This window comes from Tauraco erythrolophus, chromosome 16 (assembly GCF_009769465.1).
Source record: "Tauraco erythrolophus isolate bTauEry1 chromosome 16, bTauEry1.pri, whole genome shotgun sequence".
NCBI classification, from domain to species: Eukaryota; Metazoa; Chordata; class Aves; order Musophagiformes; family Musophagidae; genus Tauraco; species Tauraco erythrolophus.
The window spans coordinates 7,743,629-7,767,098 of NC_141480.1; the positions used below are offsets into that span (position 1 = coordinate 7,743,629).

Sequence of the window (23,470 nt, forward strand, 5' to 3'; positions counted from 1 at the left end):
TAGCATCCAACCCTGCCCCACAAACCACAGTCAGGGCTGAGAAGAAAAAGCCCCACAGTTCTTTCTCCTCATTTCGTTTGTGTCCACTGCTATCTTGATAGCTCTTAACTGAAACAGTTGTCAAAACAAACCCTTTCTTTAATAATGCTATTAAGGTAAAGAAGAAAAATAATATAGAGGTTATTGTAGTGCAGTTTTTTTTTACCCCAGACACACTCATTTCAAGTCTAGTTTTCTTCAAGATGCAAAAAAGGCTCTCCCTTTAGAGATCTGATCAGTCTAACCAGGACTAAGGTAAGGCTTTTTCCATATATATAAAATCAGAGGAGCATTAGCCAAAAGGTAGTCTAATAATAAAACCACTTCTCTATTGCACAGCTAGAGCAGAGGAATGTTAAGCCTTCGGTACAGCAGAAATGTGCAAGACCTGTTAAAACCCAGAGGATTTTCAAAATGAGATTTGAGCATCATTATTAGCAATGAGCAAGTACAGAGGCAGGTGTGACACTCAGTCACCTCTGGTTAGCTGTTCTGGACTTCTTGAAGTTCCATTTTAGCTGTGCATTTCTGCTCTTGTGATTCCAACAGAGCCTGCTCCCTCCTCAGGGGCAGGCTCAAAAGACAGAACTTGCAAAAAAGAACAAAGCAGGGAACTTTTCACAGCACAAGGAAACAGACACCATATGTGGAGCAGCTTCTGAGACAAAGGAGGACTCCCGCTAACAGAACCAAATTGCTTCCTCTCCCCCTACTTTAATATACCTTCCAAGAAGGAGTATTGCTTTATGGCGTTTTTACACAGAAACAGGAGAAAAGCAGTATCTGAGTTTGTGAACAGTCTGTGGCTGACATGTCAGGCTGCATTGAAAAGGGGAGTCTTCCTGCTAAATTCTCACATTAAATTGCCCAAACATGAATCAATCCCTTTTAGCCAGTTCTCGTTTATTGCTATAAAGAAAAGTACCCACATTCTTAGGGCCAGATCAGCATTTTCCCAGCTCATGCTGAAGCAAGCACTCTGCAAGAGGAGAAACAGCACCCTAGTGAGATTCCCTGTCCCACATCCCTGAGTCATTAACAGACATCTTAAGGAAGCTGGGGGCTTCTCTTCAGCAACAATGGCTCAATAAGGAATTCCCTCTGCTCTATTCTGTCCAGCCTAGGAACTGCAAGGTTCATAGTCATAAATATTTGCCTTTCCTTGTACCTCCTATCCAATATTCACTTCAACACCAACACAGAGCTATCAGGAACTTAATTATGTCTCTCTGACTTAAAAAAAAAAATCACACCGTGATTTCAGCTAACTCTAACTAGCCAGCTGCTACTTTTTTCTCCAGCATAGTCTTCACAGTCCAGAGAGCTTCTCCAAAGAGCTTGTTAACACATACAGCAGAGGGATTTCAGTGAAAAGATATAGACAGTCCATGAAAACAGAGAAGCAATCTGCACTTTAAGTCTGTCACGTTGTCCGCCAGCCTGGACTATGCTAATCACATCTCACAATGTGCTGTACGGGCTGTCATTGCCAGGCTGCATTTAATCACCATTCTTGCAGCAGCAGCTATCAGAGTTAATCTTTTCCCCTTTAATAACAGCCTTTACGTCACTCTCCAGCATGGGAACTACGACGTGGGAAGGTCAAAAAGTTCTTAATTAGAAGGATTTTTATCACTGTGATAGTTCCGTTCTAGCCTCAATAAGAGAGATCTGCAGTACAGGCAGCAAGAGCTGGAAGGCATCTTGGATATATGAAGCACTGTTTGAAGCCTACGAAAACAAAAATCAAAACACATACATGAATAATTACGCTACAAATCAGCTTTAGTAACAACAACATACTCATTTCAAACAGCATTGATTAATGCACATAAACAGAAGCCTAGTGCTTGTTGGATTTTTAAGGCCTCATTCTAGAAATCAATCGAATACGTAGTTTTTGAGGGGCTTTATGCCACTAGGCAAAAAAGCAACTGGCTTAAAAACCACCAAACAGCAGCAGGTGCAATCCAAACATAGGATATAGTTTTTGATAACAGATGAGAAGACTTCAATTCAAAGTGAAGAATAAGCATGCTGTGGCAGGAAGGAAGAACACACCAACAGGAAGCAGTCATTTCCTACCACACCTCAGCTTACAGGCACTGAGAACCAACTTAACAGCTGGGAAGTGTTGAGACTCTTGCATGCTAATTTAAGAGTCTGTCTAAGGTTTGGCTTTGGACATTTAAATTCTAGAAATCCAGACTGTTGAATTTAGTATGCGTCTTCTGCCCCATCATTAACTGTCAGGTGAGACCACATAAGGCTCACTCTTCACTAAGCAACTCATGTCTTGTGCAAATCTTCAGACATTTATTAACACTTTTAAGTTATGAGATAGGTAAGGAGAATCTTAGACCATGGGTTAGAGAATTTGGCACGCATAAGGATAAAGAAGTGGAAAAAAACAGCATTTGTGTTTTTTTAAGTATTAGCTTAAAGTTTTAACTTGAGCATAACTGACCTCCAAAAACACTCCAGTGATTAAGGGATTAAGCACATCTGCTTTCTCTTTGACCTGCAGAGATCAGATATATATTATCCCGATTGAAAATTTGATCACATTTCTTCAAGCAAAATAAAGCTAAATCCTCAGGAAGTTTAAAATCCCCATTGCCCCCTTCACTATAGGAAAGCTAAGTGGCAAGCTGCAGAGGACCTGCCCTGTAGCACACAAATAAGAACTGAATAACCTGCATATGCCCAATGCAAGTCACATATGAATAACACACATTACATCTTCAAACAAACAGCGCACAACTGGAGAATTTAGAGATAATGATATTATCTTCAGTAACACCTCAGTGTTTTGGAAAATCCACAACAGGATCACAAACTTCATTTTCTTCTGTCTCCCTAGTACTGTCAGCACCAATTCCCACCCGCACTCTGTGCCAGGCTGAACGTAGCAGGAGGCATTCAAAAGCTCAGCATACATTCAGCTGCCACAGTCTGGGGAGCACTGGCCTAGAAGATCAGTTCCCAGGGAAAAAAAGCATACATCAATGTGCAAACACAAAAAACACTTTGTAGTGAAGATCCCAAGGCTGTAATCAACTAACCACACCTCGTTCCTTGGTTTAACTCTTACCCCTGCAGTTGTTAAGCACGTAGTGAACTCTTTAGAGAAAGCTGACAGTTCTTTACACAGCACAATCGTCATTCTGTGGAAGAAAAGTGGGAAAACCATGTCGCAGTCTACACAGAATAACTTTTTTTTAGCATTCCTCTAAAACACAAATGCCTTGTTTTCATGCATATAAAGCTACATGTTAATATACAACATAAAAACAGTGTACAAAAATCCAGAAGTTCCCCAAATAAATTAAGGAGGGGAAAGGTGGAAAAATAAATAATTAAAGCTGAAGATCTGAAACAGCATTCAGAGGACAGACACATCCATTCAAGAAGGAACAGTACTAACTTTCTTCTTTTACTGACAAATGTCATTTTCTGAATTAGAAAGTCCTGCATATTTCATACATCTCCCAACATGAAAGAAAAACCTCATGTCATGCATTATTGGTAAGATCAATGTATTAATTAGTGCACTAATTTTACAATATCACGTACCTAACATTCTAAATGATTAACGAAGAGGTAATAACGAATCACTTTCATACAACTGCTTTGTTGTATTTTAAGTGTCTATCTACTAACTAGCACAAGCTTAGGGCAAATATTCTCCTCGGCTATATAAGTTTTCAAGCAGGGTTTCCTCTTTGTTATCAAGAAATGTCTTTAAGCAAGAAAAACAGAGACAGCTGAGTTCTGCTGGAAGATAGTGACACCACCCACTGCAACTCTGGACACATATGCAGAATTTGAGAGCCCTGCATCCCATGAATTTGCAAAGAATTATTAGATCATTTAATCAGTATTTAAGAAATTACACACTACCCATATACTAAGAGATGAACTTACTGTGAAAGGGACTTGGCTCTGTCTGTGGCTGTCACCTCTTGTTTCTGAGCATGTAGAAACAAAGCTGCAGTTTTGTGGAAAATCTCAATGGAGCACGCAGTCAGTTCAGCCAGACTTCTTATGGCAAACGCATGAACATCCTGCAAGAGTTAAAAAGATCCCCCATACCATACACAAACTAGCAGCTTTTCTTATTTAAAACAAGTGAATCACACAATATACTATCACTACACTGCCTTTTCCGACCTCAGAATCTGCACAGAAATAGAAAGCCATAAACTCTGGGAATCACAGCTGTAATTTAGCTGTCAGATAAACACTCTGTGGTCAGAGACGCTCTTCCTTCATTGCTCAGTTACCTCTACTGTTTTAGCATCGTGGTCACCATCTCCAGATTCCGCTTCTTGGTTTTCTTCACTCTCTTTTTCTTCTTTAGGAAGACTACTGTTGAATCTTGCTATCCATTCCTGAGCAGATGTCCTCACCTGTATGAAGATGTGCCATAGCATATAATGACTGGAAAGAAGTTCCCCTGCACACCACAAAACATGGAGTATTGGATCTCTCTAGATGAAGGAAACAGCTACGACTCCTGAGCTAGTGAGAAGCACCAGGACAAATGATCCTAGTACCTTCAGGACTTTGTAGAGGGTTGGCTGCACTGATTTAGTTGAGGGAAGTCATTTCTCTAGCACGGGGTGCTGGAGTTTACCAGAAGACCACGACTAACAGAGGTGCTTTAAAAACATGTCTGCAGAATGCTGCTGCCACTTGGTGGATCTGAAGGGTAGTGAAAGGAAGGCAAGAAAGGCAATTCTACCTCATACCAACTTCTGAATGTAGTAAACCCAGCTGCTTTGTACCGCGAGGAGGACTTCAATTCATGACTGTAAGTTGATTTCACTGTGGTGGCTGAAGTCTTACTGCTCCCAGGTATCTTTGCCACCACTTATTACTGCCCAGTGACACGGCAAAGACACACTGCTGTCTACCGATTCAGAGCCAAAGACATTACAGAACATGATTTTGCCCTGTAAAAAGGAAAAGGCCTTTTGCCTACCATTGTCAAAGGATCTAAAACATTGCTTGTTTTCTTGAATTTGATCATAAACAAAGCAGGACTGAGAAGCAGTTCCTGTGAGGAATCTCTCCAGTTTTAGAAGATGGGAAATAACTCACCATGATCAGTTTGTCTGGCTTTGAGGAGATACGCAATTCTGAAAACAACTCTGTTACTTCTTTTGTGAACTCCTCATCCCCTAAAGGACAGGAAAGGTTAAAGAATCCACACAAAGGACGGATACAGGAATAAGCAGCTCTTCAGTGCATAAGTAGTTCTGCATGAGTCTGTCAACTGTTTCCTTTATTTCTCTTTGAATCATCACCTCAGGCAAGAATGCATCAAATGTGGTCTTTTTAAATACAATTGTAAGGTAAGTTCTGAAAAAGTGAAGGCACCAGTGCCAGAAGATTAGCTTTTGCTTTCTCAATTCTCGTTTTGTAGCTAAGATAATTCCTTTTTTTTAAAAAAAACAACAACTTGCACATCACCTTGGAGAGTCTGAAATATTACTTAAAGCCTACGGTTGTCCTATTATGTACAGCAGGGCAGATGTAACAGTGGGGGGAAGGCTGTGAGATCCATCACATACAAATATAAAAAAATATATTAAATGTTAAATGATGGCAAGTGCAGGTGTGTAAGCCCTCCCTGATGAGCCATTTAGGTAAAAGCAATGCAAGAAATTTACATTTAAATCTGCATAATCCTCAAGAATGAGATGGCTCTGTGCATGGAGGTACCTCTGAGTCTTTCAGTCTGTGTGGCTAACTCTCATTTGACAAATAAATAAAAAGGCTTTTTGCTTTCCCACAGGTTGGACAACTCTATTCACAGTCTCTCCCTCATGGTCAGGGAAACCCAGCATCTATTTGAATTTGCATCTTGGCTCAAGGTCAGTTGCATGAACTGCCCAGGTGTCAAGCAACTCTAATCCTGCTCTTGCAAGAAATCATTCCTGCTACAGAATTAATGCACGGCAGCTTTTCAGAGATAAAAGGTACTGCTACCTGTCATGCTCCTGGACATAGACAGCTTTGGGATTAAGCATCCAGCTAAAGAACAACTTAACTTTGGCATCATAGCCATTGCTAGTGATCAGGGCTAGTTGGTTCTACATCAACTTCATCGAGAATCAGCTTCTCCTCCCAGAACCTGGGGGTCTCTTACCCTTCTTTTCTTCCTCTTCTTCTTCAAAGAATTCAGGTAAAGAAAATGCTTCTTTGAGTTGTTCCATTTCCTCCTTCAGTGTGTCCAACTCTTCTCCAGAGAGGGCATTTAGAACCAATTTCACCTAGTTAGGGTCAGCACAGCCAAAGAGAGAATCATAAGTCCAACAAGAAAAAGAAACAGGATGGAAGATGCAGCACGGGTTTACGTTGCATGTAAAAATATCAGATTGATGTTAACAAGAAAGTGGTATTTTCCTACAGAAAGTAGGAAAGGGAAAAAGACCTATTTGTGAAGTGGATTCTTCAGAATTTAATCAAATTTCTTTCACAAAAATGTTGACTTCTAAAATTGCATACTGATCTGCCCTCCTCCCTGCCTCAAGACAGAGAAGATAATCTCTGCTGTGCTTGCAATACCCTCCTCTTTTCCAGAAAAAGGCAGCAAACAAGTGGGTGTGAGGAGAGAGTAATTTGTGCAAAGTTGTTGAAGATATGCAGGAACTGAGGCTAGTCAGGTAAAGAGAATGGCTTTAGGAGCTGAGGACAGGACATAATGCTCCCAAGGTAAACACCGGATCATAATGCAGGGGTCAAAGTGAAGTTGTGTAATCAATAATTTTATAGCAAGTTCTGAGCACTTGACTTTACATGTATATACATATATTTCTAATCTTTTTTTCCCTGCTCAGCTGAACTCAAAATAGAAAGCAAATTGCTCAAGGCCATTACCTTTGATTCACTCTCTCTGGAAAGCATCTCTAAGGCCTCCAGATGTGAAAGACCCTGAAACTCATCAAAGAGTAACCCATAATGGGCTTTCTTCTCCGTAGCCATGGCAACCTCCGTAGCTGTCTGCTGCTCTTCTTTCTCCTTTGCCTCTCGTAAGACCTGAAAAAGAAAAGCAGAGGACTCAGGTTAATGCCAGATACAGACTATGGGAGAAGAAGGATTTTGGTTCAATAATAAAAATGGTTGCTTAATGACAGGACTGCAGAAGGAGGGAAAAGAAATGAGAGAAACCAATGAGGAGTTGATATAGAACTGCCATACCTGCGATAATGTTGAACTTCTGTTCATTAGGCCCTTTGTTTTTTTGAATCCAGGGTCTCCCTCAGCTATTACATCCATTGTCTTTTTCCCAATGAATTCCAAGGCATCCAGACCTCCACTAATAACACTTTTTCCCTAGGAATCAGATTTGGATACAGACAGCGCGTAAAACTCACAGAAGACTACGCAACTGAAGAAACTGAATTGGGGGATTTATATCAGCAATGTTGCACCAGACACTCACATAAAAGCCAAATTGGTCCTTCTCACCCTAAAATTCAAACCTGATCACCACAAAGAGAGCAGAGGACACAGAAAGAGCCACAACACACTATCATCCAACATTTTAATACAGCACTCAGACAGCTGCAGCAATCTAATGGGAAATACATTTTTGTTTTGTGAACAAGATGGTTCTCAGTACACTGAAGTATTTAGTTCTCATCATTCCAATCAGAAAACACTAGACCTGTGGGTTTTGGTTGCTAACTCTTGTTCAAGCCTTAAAAGCAAGAGGAAGCTTTCCATCTGCAGCTCTTTCAAATTCATGGGCAAATTGACAAGACAGCAGATCACAAAAGCACAGTTTCTAAGGGTAATGTGTTCCTTTGAAGTGTATTTCTCACGGTCACAGGAGCAAGCTGATTTCCAAGCAATTTGGGCAAGTTTCACTGAAGTTTTTGAAGAGGAGAATGGATTTCATCTCTAGACAGTTCTGTGGAAATCAGTGGAAATATTCCAGGAATGTGTCTGACCCTGCATTTACCTGAACACTCTAAAGGAAGGAAGCAAAGATAACAGAGTATTGAGGTGACATGCATGGAAATGCACACACCACACAGTCCACCATTAGGTTTTTTTGTTATTTATCGACATTTAATACAGAACTATCAAAATTCAAGACAACTTACACATTCAGCGCCAGTTAGAAACAATGCACAGAATAAAGGTGAAGGTTAAAACATCTCACCATTCATCCCACAAAAGTCAAAGTTAAGTTTCCTCTTACGATGTTTCAGATGAAAGGCAAAAAGCCCAATGCTCTCTTAAACCCATTTTCGCCTGCATTCCCAACTCACTCACTGTGCTTTGGACAGCAGTAGAGATGGTTGACAAAACTCCGAGAGCCCCAGCAATAGGAAAGGAACTGCCATCATCAACTGCATCTGTGCTGCTAGCACCAGGATTCTCACTTCCTGCATTAGAAGGCAGAAAATTAGCTTCCTCAATCCCCAAAAAAAGATCCTGTCAGCTGCAGAGTGGAGAAAATTAATGAACACCAAGTGTCAGCCAGAAGCAGAGCTAGAATTTGGATTATTTTCCTACTACTTTTCAGAGCTAACAGAAGTAAACAATACAGTGTTATGTTAGCACAGAGATATCTACTTCAATATGCAAGGCACAGAGTAAGGCGATGTTATTTTGGGGCTGATTAGGTTACGAGAAATGTTTCAGTGTTGTTCTTATGCAGTAAAAACTGACCTCTTGTAGCATCTCGAGTCTCGGAAGAGATTTCACTAGGACTGGGGATCCCAAGGGTTGTTTCTGCTTTTTCTATGACATTTGAAATACCTTGACCTAGAGAAGACAGCTGTATTACTTCAGGCATGAGATGCAACAGAAATCAGAACAGAAACAGGATGAGGGCTGCATATTCTTTTTTATTATTCTGGATTCCTCCTGTTCAAGACAGCCTACCCAGCACTGGAACCTACTACTACCCAGCTTGCATACCAATGTAATGAACTCAGGTTCCATCTCAGCTTTTACATCAAGTTGTAAGTACTGCCTGTATACCAGTTTAAAATACCAGCTGAAAGTTAAGCAAACACCTTAAAAACTTGAAAGTAATCTTTGCTGTGCATCTCTCCTTGATCTCACTGTAGCTTTTGGTACAAGTTTTCCTCATTGCTTGAACAATTCTCTTGACGTTTTTCCAATAACTGCTGCTATAAGAGAAATCCCCTTCTCTAGAAACAAGCTCAAAAGCACTAGCTTGAGACACGAAGCATGGTTAAAATATTAATCAAACACCAGAAAGGGCCTTACCTACTGTAGCTACAGTAGCAGATGCAGTTGACAGAAGAGATTTTCCCCAGCTTCCCCAGTATCCCCATCCTGTCTGAACTGCAGCAGGAGAATCTGAGACCTTTAACAAAGAAAAGCAGAAGAGAGTGATGTATGTATTATGGTGAGGAGAGAAACACAAGCAGTCTGTGACGTGTAACTTCTGTGTAGCTTTTTCTTTTCAGATAAACAGCAATGTGATTTTTCAGAAAAGGAGTGGGGTTTACACTCAGAATTCTTCTGTGCTCAAAGCCACATTACTCAGAGCGAGCACAGGAACATACCTTGTGGGTTTCACCTGCGGGCTTTTCTGTGGTAGCAGGCTGGCTTGGGGGTTTGGGTTCAGGTCTTTTCCGAGTCATAGGCAGAGGCTCAAGCTCTTGCTCTCTCCCTTCATTGCTCTCAGTGCAGCCAAGCTCCTCTGCTTTCCGTTTATTTTCATCTTTGTAACACGTTTCTTCTTTCAGGTTTTCACCACTGTCTTTCTCAGACATGACTACAACATCCACAGAAAGCAAAGTAGATAAAGTAATCGCTCCTTTGTACACTTTGACATTAGTTCAAAAGCATCGCATTTGTCTTTTAAATAATTAAACACAACTAAGACAGAAATCCCTTCATGTTACCACACATACTCGCACAAACAGATTCCGTTTTTAAGGCAGTGTGTACACTGGTTACATCTGACTGGAAGAAACATCACGCTTGGAAGTTTGAAGTGCCACAGAAACACGTGACTTTATCCAACCAACACACCCTCTCCACAGGAAAGAAACAGGTTGCTAACTCTGGAAAGCAAATGAAAGGTACAAAAGGTCTTCGGCTAGTTAAATCCATGACTTGCTTCACCAAAAACAAAGGCAAAGCCAAATTGCTTGGGATGGCTGCTTTGAAAGGTGTCGGATATGAATGGGGACAGTTGCCAGAAAGCCGGGCAGGTAGAGAGGCAGCGACTGGTTCACTTCTGCATTCAGGGCTGAGCTTCACCAGGGCATTAAAACCACCCAGAATCTGAAACGTGCTCCAGCTGCCACAGCAACTGGCCCTGACATTGCACCTCGGGGATGATGGTGCCCACCAACAGGGCTGCCAGCAGGCAGTCTGCTCACAGGGCAGAGGCTTCTCTCTCCTCCTGGCTTCGCAGGTAGCCCTTCCCCAGCTCCGGGGCAATAAACCGAAGGCAGCAGCAGGCGAGGCCAGGCACGGCCATGCCGAGCACCCCCGTCCTGTCCTTGCTGCTGGCGTGGAGCCGCGTCCCCGCAGGCGGCTCTGCTGCCACCGGGGCAGCCGTCCCCCACCACGGGATTTCGGTGGCTTCGAGGAGGCGGGCAGCCGCCCCTACAGACAGGGCTGCTCCGGGTGACGGGCTGGGCACCCCCGCCCCATTCCCCGCCACCCCCGCAGCAGCCAGCGGGCACCCCGCACCCTGCAGCGACGGAGCCACGCTCAGCTCCCGCCGGCACCCAGCTCGCTCCACCGGGCCCGCCCCGGCCCTGAGGGCCGGCCGGTGGCTCCGCTCCCCGGGAGACACCCGGCGTCCCGTAGCCTCCAGGCGCCCACAACCCCCCCCGCCACGGTACCGTGTGCCCCACAGGTGCCCCAAAGACGCCCTCCCCTGGGCACTTCCCATCCCACGGAAAGCCTCTGCAAGCCCTTGTGCCTCCGAAGGCCACGTCCACGTCCACTGCCCCGGTCCCGCCTCACCCGCCGGGCCGAGCCGCCCTACCAGCGCCGCGCTCCCCCCGCCAGGCGGACCGCAACCATCGAGGCGAGGCGCAGAGCGGCCCCGGCCGGCTGACCCCGGAAGTGCGGCCCAGCCCGGAAGGGCGCGCGGGGAAGCACGTCCGGGCGGCGGGGCCGAAGCTGGCGGCAGCGGAGGTGCGCCGCAGGCTCGGGAGCGGGGCGGGCTGTGCCCGGCGAGCCTCCCTCCGGTGAGAGCGGCGCGCCTTTGCCACATCGCGCTGCAGTGGCGCCAGGTTTTACCTGGGGACGTCAGGGGGAGGGAGAGGGGGAAGGGAAGGGGCGCGGCGGCGCGCAGGCCCGCCGCCGCTGCGGGAGGAGCCGCAGGCCCGTGTCTTCCCTTGCAGCTTCGGCGTAGAAGTGCTGCCGAGGGGGTAGGGACGGTCTCCTGGCGTGACGTCAGGCCGCGTGACGTCACGCCAGCGTAGCCTGGGTTCTCCGGGCTGCCACGTGGGCAGTGCGGGTGTTCGAGGTGTTTTTTCCCGCTTTTCCAAGCAGCCCAGCTGGAGCGGGGTTTTTTTCCGTGAGCGGACGTGGGCACCGGTGGGGCCTGGGCCGTTCGGCGCGGAGTTTCTGTTGTGTGGAGTTCTGTCCGCGGTGTTTTTTGGCGGATAGAGGGAAAACCGCTCGGGTTTGTGCGCACGTGGTCCCGGTGGCCGTCAGGAGTTGCCCCGTGACGCGTGTCGGGCAACCACGGGACCGGGTAAACAGCAAAACCCCCGCATCCCGTCAGGCAGCCAGGCACACGCCAGGTTTCCTGTGAATTTGCTCCTTCCACTGTTTTTTTGGGCTGTGGGTGCAGCCCCTCCCCTGCAGAGCCTTCGCTGGTGCTGGCAGAGGGCAAACCCCGCTTGGGGCCTCTCCCGTACTGGGAACACCAGTAATGGCTCTTGCCAAGACCGCACTGACTGTTTTTACAAACTTTCCAGGAGTTAACGTCTTCAGAGCTCTGGCACATGCAGCTCCTGGATTTGAAAGAGTCAGAGGGGCCTCACGGGCTGGTCACAGCAGCCTCATTTCTGCCAGACATCGCGTCGCGAGTGGGAAGGTGTGCTCGGTGCAAAAGCAATCCCATCTGCATCCGTTTAGTGCATGTTGTTACCAATTAGCCTGCTGTAAATGCCAAAACACTTTTCCACGTCATGTGCCAGAAGTAACAGTCAGTCAGAGCAGCCTGTGGTCCATCAGGTGTGTCCCAGTTTGTTGCTTTTCTCCAGGTTGAAATGATGTTCAGAGCAGTGAATGTAAAACCATTTGCAACCTCTTGGGCCCCGGTTTTGCAGTGCCTTACAAATGTGTGTAGTTTTAAGTACTATCAGTACTTCCATTGACCTCACTGGGACTACTTAGAGGGCTCTCACTTAAGCACACATATGTTTTTTCGGGATAAGATCCAAAGGTGACTCATGCAAGTGTATGCATGATGGATTTTTCTCTTTCCACTGCTATTTGTTGTTACAACTTATGGTTTAATAAAGGTTAAATAGGTTGAGCTCAGCTTCAGGTTCAGTTGTAAAATAGCCAGTTTCTGTTCCATACGTTTCATCTTGCTTGAGCTTAATACTTTCCTGAAGAATTGTGGGGTTGGCACTGCTCAGCTTTATCATTTTTGGACCATGTATCGGCTCGAGCAGCTGTTTTGCGTAAGTGTGATGGTGGAAGAATATGGATTTCGCAAATAATTTTATTTTTCCCAGCATTCAGCTGTGTGTGAGAGATCATTGTCAGCTTAGCAATAATAGCTTTTCCAAAAGCAAAACGTGACAATTTCTAATAAATCAGAGCTCAAAAGAGTTTAATATCAAATATTCAATGACCTATCACCAGTGTTTTCTACATTATGCAAGCTCAGTGCAAATACAGTGGAGAGCATGTGCAATTACTGAAGATAATTGTCTTGCTCTTATGAGGGAAAATATTGCTGAGTATTTGTTGTGTTAAAAAATTGTCTGAGGTTCCTAATGTCTTTAGGAGGAGCGTCACAGACACTTGGAACTCTTAACAATTTAAATTTATTAATTTTAAATGACAATAACACGAGCAAAGTACAGGAGGTACTGGAATTATTCTCCAGTAAATCCAAAACACTATGAGTTGGGATGTTATTGTTTTGGAACTGGAAGTTACTCTGTGCGTTTGATCCAGTAAGGAAGAGCAGGGTTTGTCTTCGCTGCAGAGCTGTCTTCAGTTGTGACTGCACCAAAGGCTGTGAAGACAAGTGCCAGTGCATGCAGAAGCTCTGAAGTGCAGTGGTGTTTTTAACTGAAGGCAGCTGGGTGGCCGAGGGATGTGCTGAAGGTCTGTGGCCACAGCGCCTCGCTTGCTCGCACGAGCTGCGACAGACGCTCACGTGGCAGCTCTGGTGGTCCACAAACCACTAACAGTCAGCAGCCTGCCCTTAAGAAATCTGCATGATGTTACCAAAATAAGCAGGTCGGTTGTCCACAGCCTTCTGAAGGCTCTGAAAAGACTAGAGGTCTCAAAAAGAAAGATTGAAACCACTCCAAATAGAAGGATAGTGCTTGATCAGCAGCAACCTTAGTATTGGGGTATTTTTCAGACCTGTGCAGTTAATGTGGCTGGGATGCTCTTCTCCAGAGGCAGCAGGACTCAGTAACACTTTCCCTAAAGTGTGACTGGTGGAACACAGGAGTGGAAGAGGTCTCAGTACTGTTTTCAAACCATTTAGCTGTGGGAGAGCACCTTCTTCAGCACAGCGGTGTAATTGACTTCTCGGCCCTGGTCTCCTCTTGAATGAATGGACAAGAGGCACGATAGAAAACAGAGTGGGGCCAATTAAAAAAAAAAGGGCAAATAAAGGGATTGCTGTTTACAGAGGAACAAGTGGAGGACCTGTTTTCCAGTTTCTCTCGCAGGATTCAGCGGATGAGTTGGTTAGTCAAGCTCGAAGAAGAGTTGGACACAGCTGCCTTTGTTAGACTGATTTTGGCAATAGAAATGGGTCAGATAACACGTTTCTTGTCAGATGTCAGGTCTGGAATCTGGTTTGACCTTTGACAAATTAACTGAAAAAAATTACTAGTCTGGGTAGTGTGTTATAAGCGAATTTTCTCATTTCAAATGTGCTTAATTGTTCTCTGCTGAAAAGACAATTAGTACAAATCACCTGTGGTTATTTATATTACATTGTTTTTCGTAAGTGGTAGGATTTACGTCTGCTTTAGGCAGAGTTAACTAGTGATTCTGGAAGAATGAGAAGCGTCTGCATTATTTGTTAAGAAAATGTATTCCTTTGTATTGTGATACTTACGAAATTCAACTCCACTAGCATTTGTTATTGGTAGAAGAAAAGATGGCAAATTTGAAGTTATGCAGTCAATGGGATAAAGTGAGATATTCTTTAAGGTAACACTTTGGCTTGTAGCTTCCGTACTTTGTAAATTGGTTTTTAGGGCTCTGGAGCAGTCTAGATGAAACCATAACTGCAGGGAACGTATATTTGATTAGAAATTTTCTTCAATCGATCTTCCAGAAAAATCGATTACAGATTTTCTCTTATTGGTGTTACGTCACTTTGTTACAAGTTGGTTTTATTCTGGCTTTTAAAAAAGAACGATCCCTATGTGCAAAGAACAAAAAATCAAAGGCTGTATCTTAATGTTTAAAATATCTTTTGTGGACATTAATTTGAAGAGCGTGAATTCTGTCCCTAGACAAAACAATTTTTGAAATTGCTGGGAAATATGGGGCAGCGTTTGGGTAGAGAAGAGGATAAAAAAGATACAACCGCTGAGATGTAGCAGCACAACAAAGTAAAAGATTTTCAACAGAAGCTTATTGTAAAACAAACAAGAAAAAGAGAGAGAGAGTCAGAAAATACAGCAGCAAGAGTACTGCAAAAAAGGAAGTATGTTTAGACACCAGTATCCTGATATTCAGAAAAGGATTTCCTCTCTGTGGCTGTAGATAACTGCCAAGCGAACTTCCTCCACACAAGAAACTGCAGGCATATTGTGTGTGTTTAGACATCTCACACTGGTTGTGCCTCTAAAGTCGAGCAAGGAGACGCACAGATAGATCAGATGTGCGTGTGCTTTTGTGTTCCTCTGTGAATTCAAATTTCGTTCAAATGAAAGAGTGACTTGAGAAAACCAGGGCTTGAAAGCGCTTTGATGCCGGTGGGGAGGGAGGCAGAAGTGATTCCCTCTTCCTTGCTTCTCTTCCTCTGGTAAGAAAGCACTTTTTCTCGGTTAACAAATGCAGCATCTGCTTTCTGACCCTACAGATAGTTTTGCATTTCGAGTAGTCTGAACAGTTTGTTCTTTTTTAAAACCTTTTTCCTCTTAATGACTATTGTTCCCGAGATTATTTCTTTGGATGGGAAGACGAACATCTAGAGGATCTTCCTTCCAGTACTTAAAGGGGGCCTACAAGAAAGCTGGAGAGGGACTTTTTACAAGGGCGTGTAGTGATAGGACAAGGGGCAATGGCTTTAAATTGAAAGAGGGGAGATTTAGATTAGATCTAAGGAAGAAATTCTTCACTCTGAGGGTGGTGAGGCAGTGGAACAGGTTGCCCAGAGAAGCTGTGGCTGCCCCATCCCTGGAAGTGTTCCAAGGCCGGGTTGGATGAGGCTTTGAGCAATCTGGTGTAGTGGAGGGTGTCCCTGTCCTTGGCAGGGGGGTTGGAACTAGATGATCTTTGAGGTCCTTTCCAACCCAAACCATTCTATGATTCTATGATTCTAGGACTGAAGGTTGTGCTAATGCTGCCTTTCCCCTGTTTCGTTCCTGTGTTCTGAGCAAAGCTCTGGTCTGGAATCTCTCAGCTGGCAGTTTACGTTGTGCTAATCGAAATTCGTTTACTGGAAATGAAATTTGTATGCGCTGTAAGCTTTCGATTTTTATAAACTTAATTCTTTTTTTTTTTTCAGTTGGATTTCCAGTTTCCACTTCTAATATTGATGGTCTCAAAAGTGCATTTGGATCCAAGACATTTTCCATCACTGAACAAATCAAGAGCCTCCTCTCCTGTCTCAGAGCAATACAGACAGCTTAATATCATATGACCTCATTTCTGCAAATTAAATGAAAAAAGAATTTTCTCTAGCTTTCCATGAAGCTCAGCTGTTGCCTGTTAATTTTGACTGTTATTGCTGATCTTTCAATTGGATTTACGCTGGAAAATGTAGCTTTTAACAGGACAGTTGCCTTTGGGCCTTTCAATACATCACTTCATACAGTGTCTCAAGCTGTAGTAAGTTCTCCAGCACACCATGATGTCATAGCCAAAGAGGGGACCGGTGTTTTAATTGAATGTAAACTGAACGTCAGCCAGTATGAATATATTCTTTGGTATAACTCCAGAGGACACCTGCTTGAACAGAAAGGTGAAGGTGAGCTTTCCTGCTGTTTCCTGTCCTTCAGTGTTCCCCTTTTATACAGTATGTGAAAGCTTCTTGGACTTTTTTATCATTTTCTCTTCCCATCCTCCCATTTTTATAGTTGGGAGGTAAGGAGAGAGCAAGACAAAGCCCTTTGCCCTCTGGCATGTGGTGTTGGAATTACACCAGTACTGAGATCTCCTGTCCTGGCCATCCATCCTGCCATGGTGCCCCACAGAATCATTGTGCTCAAGAGGCGTCGCAGTACTGAATACAGAAGAAATTAATCTTCATCCTACCAGATACTAACCGGTGGTTTTATTTATTATTGCTCTGGTTTATATTATATTTTTTCAAACACATGAATTAAACACAGTTCTCCACAACTCGTGAACTTTTCCAGCTGACAATCACTGCTTTAATTTTGTTGCAGGACTTTTTAAAGCACGGGGTAACTTATTGCATTTATTTTCTCGTTTGTGCACCCGTGAAACTGTGGAAACCGACACAATTTGTAATGGCCAGTGATGAAATACATGCTATTCCACCCTTTTGTACAGAGGGAGAATATATTTTCCTAGCCATTGTCTCTTATAGTTCTGTCCCTGTAGTTTTTATTTTTCCAAAAATAATGTCTTCTAGAGATGCATGTGGTTTTCTCCGCTCTCTTAGTATTGATGAAGGTCATTGAGCTAATTGATAGGATCTTCTCGGAGGCTGTCTTTCTGCCTTAGGTGTTCAGTAATCTCTTTGTAGTTTCAGTGCTATCTGGAGATCAGTTCAAAGCAGAGTAATTAGAGGAATGAGTTATGAAAACAGTTTTCCCCCTAAGTTATAAACACATAGAAGTACTGTATAAAGCTAGCTTTTATTGATTTCTTTTTACATGGGTCTTGTGTATCAGTACTGTGTGCTCAGCAGAAAACCGTCTCAAGAAAATCCTGGGTTCTTTTGCCAGCAGAGCCGTTTACAGACTCTGATCTTTTCATGGGTCACTTGACTTTTGACTCTGAAGGAATGGAAAATTAGACTTTAGAGAGGACAGTCTTTCAACATAGCGTTACACAGTGGGTGAGAAGCAATAGTTAAGAATTAGGTTCCCTGTCAGAAAGAGCTAGCAGTCGAAAAGCACACAGGAAAGATGAGAGCAGATGAGAGAAAGGAGGAAAACCAGAGTAGCAAACATGCAGAATAATTTGCCATTAAGCAGTAGGATTGGTAACTGGGTTATGGCTTTCTGTATCACAAACATTAAAAGAAAATTTCAATCCTTGGTGCACCGTTTGTACTGTGCTGTTAATGGACTGCTTACTTCCAAGCTCTGTCTCCTGTTGATGGAGCAAACAGCACATGTCTAGTTCGCTTAGTGATTTTTGTGTCATGAGCTCAGTTTATTTCTTTTGAATCTTCAGGTGGCCGGTGGAGGATTGCTGATAATTCCCTTAACATCACAAAGGTCAACTTTGCTGACCGGGGGCGATACACGTGTGCAGCTGTTAGTCGTAATGACACCGTGTATTACACAGTCACCCTGAGAGTCATCTTCACCTCGGGAGATATGAGTATCTACTACATGATCGTGTGCCTCGTTGCCTTTGCCATCACCCTCATTCTAAACATAACCCGTCTGTGCATGATGAGCAGTCACCTCCGCAAAACAGAGAAGGCCATCAATGAGTTCTTCAGGACGGAAGGAGCTGAGAAGCTTCAAAAGGCTTTTGAGATAGCCAAGCGTATCCCCATCATTACATCTGCCAAAACACTAGAGCTGGCCAAAGTCACTCAGTTTAAGACCATGGAGTTTGCTCGGTACATTGAAGAGCTTGCCAGGAGCATTCCCCTTCCGCCTCTGATCCTTAACTGCAGGGCGTTCATGGAGGAGATTTTTGAGGCTGTGCGAGTTGACGATCCCGATGAAGTTGGTGAGGAGGAGAAACAGACCCAAGCCCGTGGTACCCAAGGTGCGATCTACCCCGTCAACCCCGAGATGAAGCGCAGCAATTCGCCAGCCGGGGATTCGGACGATGGGTCCATGAATGAGCAAGGTCAAGAGATAGCCGTTCAGGTGTCCATCCACCCCCAGTCAGAAGTGCAGAGCATTGACACTGTTTCTCACGACAGCTGCCAGTTTGCGCCTTCCGAGGAAGGCACCTGCTGAGTCCAGCAATGCACCGTTGTGAAGGAAGCACGGGTGACCTTAGATACTGCGAGAAAGGGGTCTGCAAACAAGCTGCCTTGGTCCCATATGCACAAGAGTTTTCCAAATTTCAGTGCCAAAACTGTTACTGAAATCTGTATTTTCTGTCAGTGTTGATCTAACAATTTCAAGCCTGTTAGAGAAGGCCGTTTGGAATACTGTGCAGTGGCTTTTCTTTTTAAAGCAAGCTTGCTATTCTTAAAATATTTACAAAACAGAGTTCTTTGTCCTCGGCTCCTTGGTAGCTTCTGATACTTCTGATCGGTATTAGAAGTGGCCAAGCCGAGCAGTACAACTTGCAATAAGATCTTTTCCTTTGTGAACTCTTTCTTCCATACCAAGTGGAGCCGAAATTCCTTTGAGTCAGTGGCGTTGTCCTGATGAATTGAGTCGTGTGCACTTTCTGAATTGCCTCTTGGTGCGTGCAGCCCATCAGAACCATGGTGAGCTTGAACAAATCTGTTTTGTGTCGTGTGCTTCTGTGTTGCTATCAAAATGTACTGTACTTAGGGAAAGAATAGTACCAGGATCTGCTGCTGGATTAAACGAATTGTTGTCGTTTCAGAGCAGCTTAGAGAACAACCAGGAGTCTCAGTTTTCCGTGCATCTCCAAACTTGTACACACTCTAGTGTGCGAAGAGCGAATTGTTGTCACAAAGCTTGTCACTTGAACTTGGTGCTGATTGCCAAACGCCTTACCCTGGTTCTGTCTTACCGAGTGGAGCAGTAACAGCACTGCTGGCACTGTCCTTCTCCTGACTTCGCTGATTTCACTCACTATTGAAAATCCGAAGTTTTATATTGTATTTGACATTGTTGTGAGAAAAGAATGACAGTAATCATGTGGTGGCATAATTTCAAAGTGAATTAATCTACAGATCAGGTGTCTCAGGCACTTGTTTCTGAATATTATAATAAAGAAGGTGAAAAGTAATGGCACTCACTGTGCTCTGGCTAGTGCTTTCAGAAAGCAGTGGACGAGAGTGGCTCGTGGAGGGGCTGGCTGAGCTGTTTGCCAGCCGCTGTGTACTGGAGTGGAGTAACTCGCCGAGCGGGCCCTGTCTCATCTGCTGAGGAGGGGTGGCAGAAGGGAGAGATGCAGGTGCTGACATGCCTACACAACTTAAGTACTTCACTGAGGATCTCCCACGTGGCTTCCTCAGCAGTAGAGATCCAGCCTCGAGGAATTTGAGTGGAGATGAGTCTAGTTTCTTCTTTCACTCTTCGGTGCTGATTTTTTTCCTCCTTAACATTTTTGAGTTGTATCACTTAAATGGCATTTTGTATCCGGTTGAGATTTAGTAGATGTAAGGCTTGTAAGCACTCCACAAATTAATTTCTTACAACTACTGGAAGCATATTGCCATATAATTTTAACAACTTGGCAACAGGAGCACCATTTAATTTCCCACAACTCTTTTTTCTTTCCTTACTATTACTGAAATGTTCTGCTCAGAACAAGTGATTCTGGACGGCTGCTCAGGATTCTTGAGAGGATTTGACATATTTACATGAGTAGAGATGGAAAACAAGCAGGCACAGTGGTAATGACGGGGTGGGGCTGCCTGTTGCAATGCATACTTGTAACAAAGGGTCTCAACAAATTGTATTTATCGTATGGTATCAGAGAATGGGAAACTGAAGCATCTATTACTGTTTTAAACTACCTTCTGGGGAAAGTTCTGCAGTCAGCCACCAGTAAATGCAGGCTGATTGCCTTTGGCGTGTTGGATGAGAGTGGTGTTTGTCAGGAAGGAAGAAAATTGCTAGCCTTGGTTACAGTAACATTCCCACTAGCTGGTACCATTTCCAGCACTGTAGCAAACTTTATCTGCTTCAGGGGAACAAGGCCTTCTGTAGACACTTACAGCCCTCAACATTAACTTCTGTTTTGCTGCTGTAGTTTGATGGCACTTCATGTCCAGGTGAAAAGTTTGTAGAGTTTTGTGTAACCTGTCTGGTTTCTTTTAAGTTTTTTTTGACGATCAGTGTTAAAAGGTACTCTTGTGGATAAATGCCCCGTTCTCTTAAAAGCCCTGCAAAGGTGCTGCTGGCTTCACTTCCGTACTACAACAAGCTCTGCAGGTTTGCTGCACGTGCATGAATGGAGATTTGAGGGTTTACGCCGTTTTGGATGTCCCAGTTGAAAGAGGTGAAGGCTACAAGAGAGAAAGATCTGTTTTAATCTCCTTTGTGCCACAGGCCAACAGGGTTGTAGCTGCAGCTGCCTTTTTTCCCCATAAACAGCTCTCCCTGCTCTGTGAAACTGTCGCATTATATGTGGCAGTGGCACCCTGGCCGTTTTGCCCCTAACCACATGCGGTGTAGAGATGCAGCTACAAAATCAAAGCTCCATTTAATTGCTTCCTAAGAAGCAGTTGTGCAGTCGTGATTGATGGATGTCCCATCAGAAGTGGCAGCTTACAGGCAGCAGAGTGACACTAGGGGTGTGTCAGATGGGTGTCAGGAGAGCAGGTTCCAGATTAATTCAATCTCTTCTTTGATTTTTATACTTTATTTTCATAGCTCTGAGTTCTCACTAAGGATAGATACTTGGTGTCTTCGTGTGTCCTGTTGCTGGTGGAGAGGAAAGAGTACTCGTGCATAAAGGTCCTTAGAAATGCAGTTGCAGTGTCAATTGCTGGATAGTAAAGCAAAGAGTTTTGCTGCATTATTACAGTATTTTGTTCACTAAATTAATTTCATTCCGGGGAAGGAGGCTGTTTCGTAAGGATTTCAGTAAATCGGGAGTACTTATTAAATGTAGGAGCTGATCCTACTCCCACTGAATTCAATTAGAGCAGATTTGAATTTTGAATCGTATTTTACAAATGATATTACAGGATTTTTATGCATCTGGAAGAAAGGATGGTGGTGATGTTATACGGTAAATGTAATTTCCAGAGAGTGAAACCGGACACTGGTTTCCAAACAACTTGTGAACTGTTCTTGTTACCCTGAGTAGATGTGTGCACTTAATTTGTTTGGTGCATCTTATTGAACATTAACATTGAAAGATTATGTAACCATCAGTGTTTCTCTCCTAACTTTTTGTGGGACAGGGAGAGCCTGCAGTGATTGCCTTGCTTTAAACTAAATTCTTTGACAATCACAAGGCTATTCTCTCTCTTCTTTGTGAGTTATTTTTATTTTAAGTAATGTAAAATCTACTTGTTATCCAAGAGTACCTAAAATTAACTTTGTAGAGGTTATTTGTATTGCCTAGATTGTAACGTAACCGTTTAATGTAACCACATGGGATTTCATACTTTCATAAAATGAATTGGTAGATTTGCAAAATAAATTAAAAACAAAACCCTTGTTTTGTCAGAATTTTCTTTTCTGTCAGTAAGTGGTGATGAGTAGCTCTCTGTCCGAGGTTGAATAGCAGCTGTGTTCAGCTAAGCAGAATGCTGTGAGCCAGCCTGACAGAGGTTGCTGGGATGTTCAGTCATCTGACAGACCGTTCGGGCCATGACATCTTTGAGTCTGTCATTTTTTTAATGTCTCAAAGGCCTCAGCAGCATCTGTAAGAATTGTTACCAGCTGTGTGAACAAATGGGTGCAGACCTGAAACAGTTTCAGCAAGGCCGGTGCCTTCTCCTTGATTTCCCTTTTGCAAGCCAAAAGGGTGATGGTGAAGTGCAGTGACCTTCAACCATGAACCTGTATTTTCTGTTCTGACCTTTTTCACAGGATTGTATTATTCTGTATTGTAATTGCCTTTTTTTTTCTTTTAATCCTCCTGAAACCAAATAGATTTGGACACAACTTACCTCCTAAAGGCAACACAGCGCAAATGTGGAGTATCCAAAGCCTTCAAGTGACCAAGTCTGTGTTGCCATTTTCCCAGTGAGTCGCTGAGATGGCATAAAGAAATTACCACTCTTGTGCCAAGGGAAGTATGTGGGCTGCTCTCGCTCTGCGTCCCAAGAGCTGGAGGAGATGCAGGTCTGACTTACCCTTGCTCTTTGCTAGCCAGCAGTTTATTAAATTGCACTGGGAGGATACCATCCCCTGGAGTGCTACGCTAAGCATACTGCGAGTGGGAAGGAGGGGGCACCATCCCAGCTCGTTTCGGTGACCAGGTCTGGGCTCCTGATCCCTTTGCATTCAGTTCAGAATATTAAACTCTGCCAGGGGATGATCCCAAGCCTCTAAGTGAGGCACTTACCTTCCACCAGTGATTACACCGGGAAACTGTTTTTCCCAAGTGAGCGTCTGACATTGCATGATAATGGATGTCTTCTGCGTGGACATGTCTTGCAGCTCTGTGTGCCAGCCTGGAGCACAGAGTAAAAGTGCCCCTGGTTGAGTTTAAACTGCAATTCCCCCCACCCCAAACACCGGAAATCCAGCTTGCTGAGAAACCCTCTGTAGTACAGTCAGTGGGGTTGTGCAAGTGTGAACAAGAGCAGGCTTCACCCACGTTGTTTCTAAAGAATAGTCTCTGCACAAGGTAGATAATAGAATTAAAGCTGAATCTGGGGGATTTTCCCTTAAGAATCAGCTGCTTAAAGGAAGAAATACTGGACCTATACTCCTCAGGCTAGGTCAGTGTTCAGTCAGCATCTGCTTTCTATCTCCACCTTACAGGATACGCATGAATGGTAACGATTCAGTTTCTTAAAACTCCTGTAACCTGATGGGATCCTATCCACAGTGAACAAATCCATCTGCATTAATTTAAAGTGCTTTTCCATTTGGATAACAACAGATCCTTGAAAAGAGAGCTGCATTAAAGATGATTGTACTTTAATTTCAGGTGTGCTCCTTCAAAAATACAATTTTTCTTGATGTTGCAGCACTCTCGTTTTGTGAGTCAAGTCTCCTGCTGGAGACAAGTGGTGGAGTCACCACCATGTCATTCAACT

At 43.8% G+C, this 23,470-nt stretch overlaps 2 protein-coding genes across 5 annotated transcripts; one reads left to right on the forward strand and one right to left on the reverse strand.

The window, feature by feature from the left end:
• Window positions 1–129: 129 nt before the first annotated feature.
• Window positions 130–11,324, reverse strand: FAM114A2 (family with sequence similarity 114 member A2). Of its 2 annotated transcripts, none has more exons than XM_086621344.1 (14): window positions 11,299–11,324; window positions 9,600–9,811; window positions 9,298–9,397; window positions 8,731–8,826; window positions 8,332–8,444; window positions 7,249–7,383; window positions 6,928–7,086; window positions 6,197–6,320; window positions 5,146–5,225; window positions 4,326–4,451; window positions 3,967–4,106; window positions 3,134–3,206; window positions 2,507–2,560; window positions 130–1,770 (listed from the first exon to the last, which is right to left on the reverse strand). In XM_086621344.1, exons 2-14 carry the CDS (start codon window positions 9,807–9,809, stop codon window positions 1,672–1,674), a joined length of 1,509 nt encoding a protein of 502 aa, XP_086477470.1. In that variant the 5' UTR covers window positions 9,810–9,811; window positions 11,299–11,324; the 3' UTR covers window positions 130–1,671. The 2 variants fall into 2 exon arrangements, with proteins under 2 accessions (XP_086477470.1, XP_086477471.1); XM_086621345.1 differs by lacking the exon at window positions 11,299–11,324 and adding an exon at window positions 11,020–11,054.
• On the forward strand, window positions 11,212–21,973 carry MFAP3 (microfibril associated protein 3). 3 transcript variants are annotated; one of them, XM_086621346.1, is made up of 3 exons: window positions 11,212–11,246; window positions 15,950–16,411; window positions 17,812–21,973. In XM_086621346.1, the coding sequence occupies exons 2-3, from the start codon at window positions 16,132–16,134 to the stop codon at window positions 18,555–18,557; spliced, it is 1,026 nt and encodes a 341-aa protein (XP_086477472.1). In that variant the 5' UTR covers window positions 11,212–11,246; window positions 15,950–16,131; the 3' UTR covers window positions 18,558–21,973. The 3 variants fall into 3 exon arrangements, with proteins under 3 accessions (XP_086477472.1, XP_086477474.1, XP_086477473.1); XM_086621348.1 differs by having other exon boundaries at window positions 15,950–16,405; XM_086621347.1 differs by lacking the exon at window positions 11,212–11,246 and adding an exon at window positions 11,269–11,291.
• Window positions 21,974–23,470: the final 1,497 nt, after the last annotated feature.